This window comes from Giraffa tippelskirchi, chromosome 13 (genome assembly GCF_054371585.1).
Source record: "Giraffa tippelskirchi isolate mGirTip1 chromosome 13, T2T-mGirTip1v1.2.pri, whole genome shotgun sequence".
In the NCBI taxonomy this organism is placed as follows: Eukaryota; Metazoa; Chordata; class Mammalia; order Artiodactyla; family Giraffidae; genus Giraffa; species Giraffa tippelskirchi.
The window spans coordinates 912,698-925,228 of record NC_137287.1 but is presented as its reverse complement, the minus strand read 5'-3'; the positions used below and the strand labels follow the sequence as shown (position 1 = coordinate 925,228).

Sequence of the window (12,531 nt, the reverse complement as noted above, 5' to 3'; positions counted from 1 at the left end):
GTGTGTGTCTCTCTCACACACCCCCACACACACACACAGCTCACAAAGGCTCAGGGAGGCCCAGGGAGGCTGAGCCACTTGCCTGAGGTCACAGAGCCATGAAGCAGGAGGCGGCTCACCCCAGTCCTGGCCCCGCAGCCCTTCCTGACCTGACAAAGCCAAGGGAGAGGATGCCCAGCTCCGTGCCTCCCCCGCCCACATCCACGGCTGCTGCCTGCCCTGGTCTCCGGGCCACGTCCTGGGAGTCCTGAGAAGCAGCAGGACGGGGCGGGGGTCCAGTCTTGCTGGGAGAAGGCAGTGGGGAGCTGAGGGCACCTGTCCCCACACCTGACTCCACGGAAGGGCGCTCAGGGCACGCGGAGGCCAGGCGTGGACTTGCGCGGAGTGGCTGGCGCTGAAGCAGAGTCCCTGGGTGACCAGGTGCCGCCCGGGTCAGCTTAGGCAGGGGAGGGCGGGAGGGCTGCCAGCGGTCAGAAACGCCGATGAGCAGGTCCCGTGCAAGCCTGACTCTCTTCAGAGGCTGAGGCCAAGTGCTGACCCGCCTGATACTCCGCGGGTCCGTGGGGCAGGGAGCGGGCAGCGCCTGAGGACGGGCGCCCCACCCCCAGCAGGCTGGGCCCCGGCACTGGCTTTCAGGGGAGCCTGCCTCCTTGCTTTCCCCCACCCCCCGGGCAGACCCCGGCTCTGCCGCCTTCTGTGGGCTTACTCGAGCCCCAGCCATGACAGCCGCGCGGGCGTCCTCGACGGGGTCTCCCCGTCAGGGCAGTGGGGTCCCGGGGACCCCACCCCACGCAGCCCGGCCGCCCACCCACCGCAGCTCCGCTGCTGACCCGGCCCCGGGGGGCGTGGTCACGGCGATGGGGGGCACGTGCAGTGCCGACAGCCCCCTGGGGCGGGGCAAGGACGGACGGACGGCGAGGGGGGAAGGACGGACGGAGGCTGGCCCCGAGCGGTAGCCGTGCGACGAGACGACGTGAAACCAGAAAACTCTTTATTGAAAGGTACAAAAGCGTCACAGCAGAGATATACAGCAATAAATTAGGTGTGGCCGGCCGGGCGGGCCGCTTCGCACCTCGGGGCCACGACATAGGGTCTCTTCTCAATAATTTATATCATGATAAAAGCAGCACAAAAATAAATATTGAAATGAAACTGCTGAGTGGCCAGAGGTGTGGGAGACGGGTGTGGAGCTGACGCATAAGGCCCTGTCGCCCGGGAGCAGGGGGACGGGCCTGTTTTCTTAAATAAAAAACCCATATATTAAAACTGTGACGCTGAAACTCCAACGCTCTGAAAGGAGGAGGGGCACACGGGTCTCCCAGGCCTGGTCCCGGGAGCGGGGCTGCCGCGCGGGGACCCCCGGCGGCCCGAGGCCCGAGGGCAGCACTGGGCGGTGGGCGGCCAACTTGAGAGGCCTGGCATGGGAGGGGGTCCTCCCCAACCCGCATGACCAGGCAGCTCTGCTCTATAGAGATTTACAGTATCAAATAGGAGGAAAAGGTACGAAAATCTGTACGATAAAATGTGTATATAATTTTTTTTATATATATATACTTTTCTCTCTTTTAAATATCCCCATGGTCCTTATTGATATCCAATGTGGATTACCTACCATGGCTCTGGTATGGACAGCTTCTCTACACGCCAGCCTGGCTCTGAAGGGACCCAGACGTCCCATAGGCCATGCCTCCCCCCACACGGGGACGCTTTCCGTCTGCAGCCCTTGGGGCCCTCTGCCCTCCCCGCATGCTGCCTCCTCCTCCCAGCCGGGCTAACTAAACTGTGGGAAGCAAGCCGAGAAGAAGCCGGGAGCTGGAGCTCAGGGCTTCTGGCCTGCAGTGGGCTTAGGGCTCACCATCCACCCACCACCCGCCTCTCGGCCAGAACCTTCCCAAGAAGGGCGGGAAGGGGCACCCAAGCCTGGCCACACTCGGGGAAGGGACACCCAGCAAAGGCCACCCGATCATCAGTGGCTGTGAGTGCCAAGAAGGAAGAGCGGATGAAGGTTCCAGGCAACGATTAAGCACCAAGGTGGCAGAGTCCCATGTCCTCTGCTGACAGACGGTCCAAGTGCCCCCAGGAGGCTGGTCCTTGCCGCCTCCCTAGCCCAGTGCCCACCCCACCCCCCTCCTCACCTTCCTCCACCATCAACACTCCTCATCCTCCAACCCACCCTCCTCCCTGCTTTCCTTCTCATCCAGCAGGACTTCGGCTGCTGCCAATTTCACATCTGCTCCCCACAGAACGTGCCCCCCCGCCCGGCCCCCAGGGCTCCCCTCTCCTGGCCAGGTGGCTGCTGCTCCTGGCTGGGGACTGCCCTTGCGTCACCCGACACGGAGAGGAAACCCAAAGCTTGCACGGGCCCCAGAGCGGCTGGCGCCCCAGCAAGAGGGCAGGTGCACGTGTGCGCATGCTCACATGCACAGGTGTATGCAGGCTGGCATACACTCGCACACGCTTGCACGCGCACACAGCCCTTCCTCCTCCCACTCAGGGGGCCTGGGCCTCTGGGCGAGGCTGCAGCAGGATCACAGTGTTTGGACCCCACGCGAGGGCGGTTCCTCCCGGGCGCCCGGGCGCAGTCGGCGTGTTGAAGGGGTGCTGGCCCGGCTGGGGGCCCGTGCGTGGTGTGGACACGCCGCCGCGTGCGGACGGGCAGCTCGAGGGAGGGGTGGAAGACGTCTGGGCCGGGGGCCTCCTGAGGGCCTTCTGTCCACACATCCTGCACCCGCCAGGGCCGGACAGAGAGCCGGGGAGACGGCCCAGAGCTGGCGGCAGAGCCCAGGGCAGGCGGGGCGTGCGGTGCGCATGCGCGTGGGCAGGGCGGGCGGCGCTCGGAAGCCCCTCTGTTCCCGCTGGCCCCGCAGGAGTCCGCGGGGTCCGCTCTCCGCGGGACCGCGCCCCTCGGCCGGGCGGGCACTAGGAGGCGGCCGAGAAGGGCACGGAGGCGGAGGAGGCCATCTCGGCGGACTTGACAATGGTGATGACGCTGGTCGTGGCCACCTTGGTAGGCGTGACGGGGCCGCGGGCCACGGTGCGGGCGAAGGTCTGCAGGGCCTCGTACTTGGAGCGCAGGGCGTCCAGCTCGAGCCGCATGCTGCTGTTCTCGCGGGCCAGTTTCTCCACCTCCTGCTGCAGCTCCACGCGCTGGCGCTCCAGCTCCTCCTTCTGCGTCACGCGCTTAATGCGGCAGCTGGCCGCGTAGCCGCGGTTCTTCAGCGTGCGGCGCCGCTGCTTCAGGCGCACCACCTCCTCGCGCGTGAGGCCCCGCAGGTGCTGGTTCAGCTCCCGCACCGACATGGACACCAGCTCATCGTCGCTGAGCGCCGCGGCGTTCTCGCCCGCCTCCTTCTTGACCTGTGGGGCCGCGGCGCGGGGTCAGCTCCGGGGGCCAGGACCTGGGGTGTTAGCGCGAGGGGCCAGGCCCCTCTGCCCCCCCAGGCTGACACCCCCACCGGGCACGGACAGGCACCGTGCCTCACTGGGCGTCGGGCACACACGGCCCGGGAGACAGGGCATCCCAAGGGGACCGTTGGCTACGACCTGCCGTGAGCTGGTTACCCCGCCGGGCCGCAGTCCCGCTGTGCTGCCCTCTGGGGGCCTCCAGTGCCTGGTGCGGGCTGCTGGGCTGACGCAGCTCGGGTCCATGGGGTGTCCCCGAGGCCACCTTGACCCGGCGGGACCCAGCAGGGGCCTGGAGGTCTGCAGGCCGGCCACACACACACACACACACACACACACACACACACACGGAGATCTGACTCTCACACACACACACACACACACGGAGATCTGACACACACACACACACACACACACACACACACACACACACACACACACACACACACACACACACACACACACACACACACACACACACACACACACACACACACACACACACACACACACACACACACACACACACACACACACGGAGATCTGACTCCAGCCAGCCCCAGGGAGGCGGCATGACCCAAGGCACTCCATGGGGGGCTCTGTGGGATCAGAGGCCACGCCGCCCACATCCAGGTGCTGGGCTGATAACTACATCCTGTCCAGCAGGCACCCACCCCTCCACCCCAACCTCTCCTGAGGCCGCAGCCCCAACTTTGTTCCCACTTCCCTCAGATACTTCCTCCAGCCCTCGGCCCCCTCCCCACTCTGCTGACAGGCACCCCTCCGCACACGCCAGGGCGGTCCCGGGCTTCTGGGGCCAGAGGGGGCCTCTCCCAGGCTGGTGCCCGGGGCAGAGACGGGGCTGTGCCCACCCTCCCTTACCTTCAACGCCTTGTTCGCTTTGGGATTAGTCGTCATAACCTGGGCACAGTCACCCGGACAGAACCTGGAAACGGTAGCTGGAAATCAGAGACGAGTGCGGTTAGTTTCTGGTGGGGGGCGGGGGGCTGGGGGGACAGGCTGCCGTCACAAGTGACGCGAGTGGGGGCGGCCCCTGCAGGGGCATCCGGGAGGCTCCGCTCCCCAGTCCGCGCCGTCCAGTCACAGCGCCCCAAAAGCGAGGGCATCCTGGTGGGCCTCAGCCTCTGCTGAGGGGCGGGGGGAACGCCGGGTCATGCCCTCCAGTCCAGCATCTGCCTCGTCCGGGACCCAAAGGTCACACGGCTGTCCCGCCTGCAGGGCCCTGGCCACGAGCGCCAGCGCCAAGGGCTGGCACCAGGCAGGAGCCGCGGCTGCTTCCTGCTCTCTCGCCCTGAGCTGAACGACGGCACCTGGGCAGTGCACACAGGATGCCTCGCCCGGGGGTCCACGTGCGCAGTAGCGGAGTCCCTTCCTGGAAGGCCACGCCTTAGCAGAGAAGAGCGCTGGCCCCAGGGACGTGCCCGCCCTGGCAGGACCCTGTCACCCTGGGCCCACCTGGCCCTTTGGGGAACTCCAGCCTTGCTGAGCTCGCCCCCATGACCGGTGGGGGGAGCCCACCCTCCCCGGAAGACCCACCTCCTCCAAGGACACTGCAGCGGTGACATCACCCCCTCCACTGAGGCTGCCCCACAGCCATGACCCGAGGCCCAGAGGGTGGGTGGGGGCTCCCGACGCTGGCCAGCCTGGGACCAGGGGAGTGGGAGCCGCCGCCTCCAGAGCCCACCGACCGTCTGGCAGGAGCTGCCCCCGCCGCCCGCCCTTCTCATTTTCGCGTCTGCATTGTGTCACACATTCTAATCATTCATGAAAAAGCCAGCCAAAGCATCCCAAGCATGATTCCCCTCTGATAGTTGCCATGGCGACCTTGGGAAGTAGCCAGCCCCCGATGGTCGTCATGGAAACGGAGAAGCCCACAGCAACAATGGCTCTGGGTGGGCCGCACGGACAGCACAGGTTGTGGGGCGAGCAGGCCCCCCAGGCCCGCAGCTGGGGACGGCGTGCGGAAGACACGGCCCTGACTCGCGCACGGCTCTCGGTCTCAAGGGATTGGGGCCTGCCCGCCCCGGGTTCCGAACGCCAGACAAGGTGAAATGAGCAGAGGGAAGCACCCGGAGGGTCTGGGGCCAGACACGGGGCCACAGCAGAGGCTCCATCTCCAGGTGAGGGAGACCTGCTGGGCAGTCTTCCCCTGCAGCCCTGGGAGCCTCTTGGTGGCACTGCCTGGACCCCCCAGGCACGGTCCCCGCCTCTGGCGGCCCGCCCACCCTTCACCACCAGGGGGTCTCGGCACCCCGGTCCGTGCCCAGTCTGCTCTCCCTGCGGCACCGGGCCCCTGTGCCCTCGCGAGCTCACGCGTGTGCCCAAAGTGGAGGTAAGAGCCGCAGCCTGACTGTGGCTGGACCCCTGGGGACCCAAGGGCGCCCTGTGGGCCACCCCTCCCTCCGGCTCGGGAGTCAACCCCAGCCTGGAGAAGCCAGGGAGGGCCGGCTGAGAGGCCATGAGAAACTTCTCCACGTCGAGGGAGGAGGGGCTGCTATCATTGCAGTCTGCTCCCAGCACGCCAGGGCATAGCTGGGCGGTGAGTCACCAGCTGTTTACAGAGCTGGGCTCACATTCCCACAGGCGGAGGCCCCGCCCACCCACCCCCCACCCCGGTGGGAAAAGGAAGGGCAGGGGGCCTGTGCTCAGAGGAGCAGACCCTCAGGGACGCTCCAGCCTGGCCCGGACCCCAGCTCCTTCCAGGCAGGGATGCCTCCCCTGGGGACCTGCCCACCGTGACATCGCCAGGTGGGGCACCCAGGTCCCAGGACACACACAAGGACTGGGCCTGGGCACCCCCGTCCACCAGGTCAAGTTGGCCGCAGACCCTCAGGCCCCACATCTGCCGGCGCTGAGCCCACCTGGCCCACCGCCTGGCCTCGGTGCAGGACCGGGGCGAGGAGCCTCGGCTGAGATGGGGGAGAGCAGCCTGGCTGGGGTCCCCCCGGGGCCTGACCTCAGTCCTCAGGCCCCCACCCAACCAGATGGAGCCAAGGGGCTGGTTCCCAGCCTGAGACAAGCTAGGGGTGACAGACCCTCTCCTCTCTGTGGGTCTTGGTCTTCTCTTCTGAAAAATGAGGGGCTTGGAACCAAGGGCCCAGTGCCAAACGTCCTCAGCTGGGCCACTGCAGTGACACAGGGAGACACACCCTGACCCTGGGCGCTCACCCCAGGATCTGCACCAGGACCCACACCCCAGGGGAAGGGGGGCGAGCCTCAGGCAAGCAGACGCCGGCTGGCCCTGCCCATCATCATGACCCCCACAGACCCGGGCACGTCAGCGCTCGGCTTCCGCCCCCCCCTCCAGGGCCCGGGGGCTCGCGTCTAAGTCAGTCTGTGGGTGCAGGGGCCAAGAGCCCTTCCGTGGACTCAGTAAGGGGACAGGAGCGGCAGGCCACTCGCCTCTCCCCTAAACACGCGAAACAGCCCTGGAACCGCCCTCACGTCACTTCAGGCAACAGAAAAACAGCCTGCTTTTGGAAAGAGGTTCAGAGAAGAGTTTTGCAGGTGTGAACGAGAGTTTGTAGAACAACTGACTTGGGAAGAGCTGCCCTGAGGGTGTTTGTGACCCACGCAGCCGTGTGGGCCAGCAGAGCTCACAGGCGAGGAACCGGCGGGGGGGAGACGGCGGCCAGGGGTGGGCAGGGCACCCAGGGCCAGCGCTGCTGCCTCAGAGCCTGGACCCTCCACACACCTTCCCGACAGCCCGGCGAGGAGGCCCAGCGCTCCACCCCGGCCATCGGCCAGCAACCTGGAGGCGCCTTCAGCTGGTCCTGGTGCCGTCGCCAGGCTGGGACACCGGACGCGGGCTGCCTCCGCTCCCTCTCCTGCCCCGAGGGAGCCGCTGGTCTAGAGCGCGCGGCCAGCACCTCTCCCAGGAACACCTTCCAGCCGACTGTCGGCTAAGAGGCTGCTTTTCAACCCAAAGCCAGAAACTCCATTCTGATGTCCAGCTGAACACGGAAGAGCACAACCTCTGTAGGGAAGGAGACCCAGCGGCCAGACAGAGGCAACCCCGGGGACCACGCAGTCTGGAGTAGATTCGGGAGCGTCCCTCCCCTCCTGGGCCCGTAAGAAACAGGGCAGGACTGCCCTTCCAGAAGGCAGGTGAGCTGGGGCCAGGAGCACTTCCTACCCTCCTCCTCGCAAATCCCTGCCGCCGCCGCTGAGACCTGGCTCCTGGGGAGAGCAGGCCTGGCCGGCCCCTGTGTGCTCCAGCCCTCACGGGGCCGGGCCAGGGGCCAGGGGCCAGGGCCCAGGGCCCAGGGCCCCCATTCTTCAGCAGGGCAGCCACTGGAGAACGGGAGCGCAACCCACCTGGGCAGCCCTGGGCTTAGATTACCCAGGAGCAAAGGAGGTCTCAAGAGCCTCAGATTCTCACTAGACTGCACAACCAGTCTGCAGGCCCAGGTCGGGAGCCTGGGCGGGAGAAGCCGAGTCTCCAACGTCAGCATCGAGCAGGGCAGGCTCTCGACGCCCGTGCCGCTCAGCCCGAGAGAGGGTGGCGGAGCGGACCTTCCATTCCCAGGCCTCGGGGGCATCCAGGGGGAGGGGGGCAGGTCACCATCACGGCAGCCGAGAGTGAACCCCAAAGCCCGGACCACCAGGATGTGCTGCCTCTGCTCTGGGGGCCGGGGCTCCTCTCGAGAGACCCCCGGCCAACTGCCCCTCAGGCTGGCCCACAGCAGGTGCCTGTCTGCCGAACAAGCACCAGTCGACTCATCCATCCCAGGAAGGAGCCAGCAAAGGCAGGTTGCAGAATCAGGAGGGCGCCCACCACCTGCGCCAGCTCCCTGAGACGGGGGCGTGTCCCGCCACGCCCTGCCGGCCACCCCACCAGCCCGGCCCGTGCCCAGCCAGCAGGCTGGCCCTGGCTGGCTGCCCTCCAGCAAGACGTGACTGTCTGCCTGGCCTGGAGGACGTCTGGTCACCTTGCCTGTGCAGCCCAAGGAAGCTGTGTCATCCTGGCCACGTCCAGAGGTGACTCAGGCTGCCGCCCGGCTGACAGCAGGCTGAACGGGGCGTTCAGCAGCCCCACCCCCGCCACGCCAGCCCCCACTCCACCACCCGGCTTCAGGCAGGGTCCCTGCTCCCCCAGAGCCCTCGCGGCGGGGGGTTCTGCTCTCCCCCAGCCAGCGGTGCCGACCAGGGCTCCGACCAGCCCCACCTCTCTGTCCAGCCAGGGATGCGATGGCCCCGGAGACGCCCCCTCTCGCACCACACTCCTGCTGGCTCTCCAGCGCAGGTGGTGGCCCCAGGCCTGTCCTCCCCTCTATGCCCACCTGCTGGCTTGGCCTGCGTCCCCGTTGATGCTGCAGCCCTTTGGCACCACCTGTGCACGGCCCCCCGAGTCTGGTCTGCATTCCCATCCCAGTGCCTCAAACGCAGCCCCCACAAGCAGGCGGGGGGGGGTCCCTCCTGAAGCCGCCACTCCCAGGGCCACCTGTTGCCACGCCAGGCCTCCCCCACTAGCTTCTTGAAGCCCCCTGCCCATCTGTGCCGGGGACCCTCCCACTTCCAAGCTCCTGCCCCTCTGCCATTGCCCCCTTCCTCCCCTCGCTTCATGTGCAGGAGGTGGGCGTCCCTCCTGAGCACGCATCCAGGGCGGTGTCCCAGGACGGGCGTTGGCCTTTCTGTCCAAGGCCTGCCTCCCTCAACGGAAGGAGAGCAGGGGGCGCTCTCACCTCCTCGCTCCCCACGACTCCTGGCAGGTGGAAGGTCTGCTGCATAAGCAGGTGCCAGCACCTGTGTGAGGGAGGAGGCTGGGGCAGCCTCCACCCCGTCTCCTCTCTGCCCCCCTGCCCAGGGCACCCAGGTGGGCAGTGCAGAAAGGCAAGCCAGCCACACCAGGCGCCTCCCCCTTGGGCAGGCGAGGCGCCACGGGGCTCAGCTTCCTCGGGGAGAACTGTGTGTCTGCAGACTGAGGCCCTGCAGGTTCATCTCTACCTGCTCTAAATCCTACGACTGTGAGATGACACTCTCAATTTCCTGAAACTGTAACAAAGAGGAAACATGACGAGTCTGTGACTTATAAAAAGCAAAAGTAAATACCGGAGCAACGCATCTTCCATCAGCCGAGAACAGGGAGGCGGGGAGCAGAGTGGAGAGTGAGTCACTGTTTACTGCCCCGAGGAGCAGCCACGCAGAGCAGCCACGCAGAGGACCGTCCCCACTGGCCGGGGCTCCATTTCCCGTGCGGACTGGACCTGCTGTCCAGAAAGTCCATCCAGAAACCTTTAGACTTGGGAACAGCCAGGACACAGGCAAGAATCCTAGGTTGCCTGAGACTGTAAACAAACTCTCCAGCTATGGCAGAGCCTGAGAGTGAAAGCACGCACCGCAGTGGACAAAGAATGGTCCGGAAAACGACCTCGCTTGGCGGCAGCCTCAGCCCTCAGCAGCAGGGCTGGAGAAAGGGCTGGAACGCAGCAAGCCCTGGAGCCGACTTCCCCAGTAGCCACGATTCAACTCCCATTTTTAGCAACTACCTTGAGAGTGAGCGATGCTGAACTTGGAAGCCGTCCCTTACAGGCCGGCCCTGCTCAAGCACGAGACGCAAACGCGCTCGGGCAAGAAGCCTCGCTTGTGATTCTGAATTAATAAATGTTTTATTCTGGAATACCGAGAGGTCCAGCTTTAAGTTGTAAGAGCAGACACCCTCTACCGAGCTCAAACATTCCTACTGGACCCAGGGAGGGAAGTTCTTGGATAGGAGGCAATCATCCACAATGCAACAAGTTGCAGGTGTGCCCCACTCACCTGCACAGCCCACCTTCAGTGCTCCAGGCCCTCCCACCTGCTTAAAGGAATGCTTTTTATAAAAGGCTCAACACCCTCCCCACCCCCCCACACCCCAGCCAGTGAAGACATCAGGCTTGGGGACTGGGCTTCAGAGATGGCAGGCCAGGCATTCGGCCACACTTCATTAAGACTCCTGTGTGGCAACCACTGTGCTGGCAAAACCCGGTCGATGCCAACAAAGGGGCGAGGGGAGGACGATGGGCAGCCAAGCCACACTGCCCAGAAGCCACTGATCTGTCACTATGGGCTGAATGTGGACATCTGAGTCCCGGGACCTCCAGAAAACAGGCAACCTGGCAAGAGGGGGCTGAGTGGCAGTCAACTCTGCATGAACTGTCAGGGGGAGGATCTCACTCCTCCAGGCCACCAGGTCTGTGGGGAAGGTAAACAAGAGCCTAATCATTAACACAAGACCGGAGAGCAGGGGACTTCCCGCAACGCCGCCGCCGACGGCTCCGGAATGTGAGCAGAAGGGGCTAGTGCCACTTGGGTGAGGGCTCCAGGACACGTGGCGAGTGAGGACACTGCTTCGGGGAGACAGGGGACGGGGGGCCAGGGCTGAACGACCGTGCTTTCCCAACGCAGACCCCAGGCCAGGTGGTGGGGCAGGTGTATGGAAGCGCGCGGTGTCCAGTACTCAACAAAAGTAGCGAAGAGCCTCTATTTCCAGTTAGAAGAGGCGGAGACCCCCATTCACCGAGAAAAAATATGAAGCCACGGGCTTCGGGAAGTGACGCGCTCGTCGCCCCCCTCCCCACCCCAAGCTCCCACGCCGAGGCCTCCCTCGGCGAACCCCGGCAGGTCGGCTGCTCGGACAGGGATCCGGTCAGCGAGGCCCCTGCTCCTCGCCCTGCGCACGTCCGGCGTGGCGGGGACCCGGGCGCGCGCGGGCAGCGCAGGCCGGGCCTGAGTGCCGCCGGGGCAGGACCGCGCCGCCGAGCCGGGCAGCGCCCAGGTGCGCGAGGCCCGGGTCGCCCGGGTCGCCATGCGCTCCCCGGCACGTGGCCCCCGCTGCGCCCCCGCTTCCCCCGCGCGCATCTCCGGGGGCCCAGAGGGCAGAACAGGTGGGGCGGGCCGGGCAGGGGCGCCGGGCCCGCCGGAAAGCCGCGCTGCCCACCCGTCCCTCCCCGGGCCCGTCTGGCGCCCGCCGCCCGCGGACGCGGGCCGGGGCTCAGGGCTGGGGGCGCGCCCCCGAGGAAGGGCCCCCCGCCCGCACGGCGGGCTCGGGGCGGGACACCCGACCGCAGGTGCGCCGGCCGGGCCGGGGTCCCGAGATCCGACACCAGCGGCCGCGGGTCCGAGGCGGCGGAGACTCGGCGGCGGGCGCCCCCCGGGCGGCCCCTCGGCCCCCCGCCCGGCCCCGCCCGGCCCCGCCCGGCAGCCCCTCACCTGGCGTCGCGCGGGGGGCGCGGACGCGCGGCGGCTCCTCGCGGGCACGCGCTCTCCTCGCGCTCAGGCTCGCGCTTCCCGTCGGCCGCCGCCTCCGCCGAGCGCTCGGGCTCCGACCTCGCGGAGAACAACAAGTCCCCCCCGCCGCCCGCCGCCAGCCCGCCCGCCCGGCTCCCCAGCATCTGACACCGCTTCCGGGATTGGCGTCGGCGCGCGTCACGCCGCCCCGCCCACTCGCCGCGGGCCCGCCCACCCCCCGCGCGCGCCAGCGCCCCGCCCACTCGAGGCACCACCCACCGCGCGCCGACGCCCCGCCTAGGCCCCGCCCACCGGAGGCTCCGCCCCGAGCCCACCTGCGCTGAAGGGACCGGCCGTACCTGTGACCGCAGGTGCAGCGCGCGCCGCGCGGTGGCGGCAGCAGTCCCCAGACGTCGAGAGCCGGGAGCACCCCCAGTCTCCCTGGAGCTCGCCAGCTCTCAGCTCGGTGGAAGGGCAAACTCCCGCCTGCAATCCACATCCGTATTCTCCAGTGGGCCTCACGAACCTAACCCTAAACGGCCCCCACCCCCCAGGCCCGTGCATCCCTGAGACTCACCAGGGCCCTCAGAGACCCCGATCTCCCCAGGGTTGGCCGCAGTGGGAACCCCTGTTGCGGACAGTCTGGTGGTTTCATCAAAGAGGCAGTGGGTCTGGGGACACACCAACCTCCCTGTCTTGGAGGGGGGGCGGCCCCACCAATGAGGGAAGAGCCCTGACATGCCCTCCAGAAAGACACCTCTGCCTTTTGATTTCTCGGTTGGACCAGGATACGAGTAGAGAGAACAAGATAAAATGGTGTTAAATGATTTCAACCCAGAGCCTCAGTGTTAAGGGGCTCCAAGACCCCTGGCCTAGAAACAGTGCCCGCCTAAGGCCCAG

The 12,531-nt window shown here is 66.7% G+C and overlaps 1 protein-coding gene and 1 long non-coding RNA gene across 4 annotated transcripts; one reads left to right on the top strand and one right to left on the bottom strand.

The window, feature by feature from the left end:
* Window positions 1–974: 974 nt before the first annotated feature.
* Window positions 975–11,756, bottom strand: MAFK (MAF bZIP transcription factor K). 3 transcript variants are annotated; one of them, XM_081552564.1, is made up of 3 exons: window positions 11,614–11,756; window positions 4,285–4,361; window positions 975–3,357 (listed from the first exon to the last, which is right to left on the bottom strand). In XM_081552564.1, the coding sequence occupies exons 2-3, from the start codon at window positions 4,318–4,320 to the stop codon at window positions 2,920–2,922; spliced, it is 474 nt and encodes a 157-aa protein (XP_081408690.1). In that variant the 5' UTR covers window positions 4,321–4,361; window positions 11,614–11,756; the 3' UTR covers window positions 975–2,919. The 3 variants fall into 3 exon arrangements, with proteins under 3 accessions (XP_081408690.1, XP_081408691.1, XP_081408692.1); XM_081552565.1 differs by lacking the exon at window positions 11,614–11,756 and adding an exon at window positions 9,475–9,872; XM_081552566.1 differs by lacking the exon at window positions 11,614–11,756 and adding an exon at window positions 4,960–5,174.
* On the top strand, window positions 5,276–10,042 carry LOC145531085 (uncharacterized). The gene is made up of 3 exons (XR_014072156.1): window positions 5,276–6,930; window positions 7,129–7,530; window positions 9,230–10,042. It is a non-coding gene; the product is annotated as an uncharacterized LOC145531085 (long non-coding RNA).
* Window positions 11,757–12,531: the final 775 nt, after the last annotated feature.

Bases quoted from the DNA above. Each gene is read 5' to 3' on its own strand.
- MAFK (XM_081552565.1), bottom strand. The intron at 3,358-4,284 runs GTAAGGGAGGGT...GCGGCCCCACAG, and splicing joins AAGCGAACAAGGCGTTGAAG to GTCAAGAAGGAGGCGGGCGA.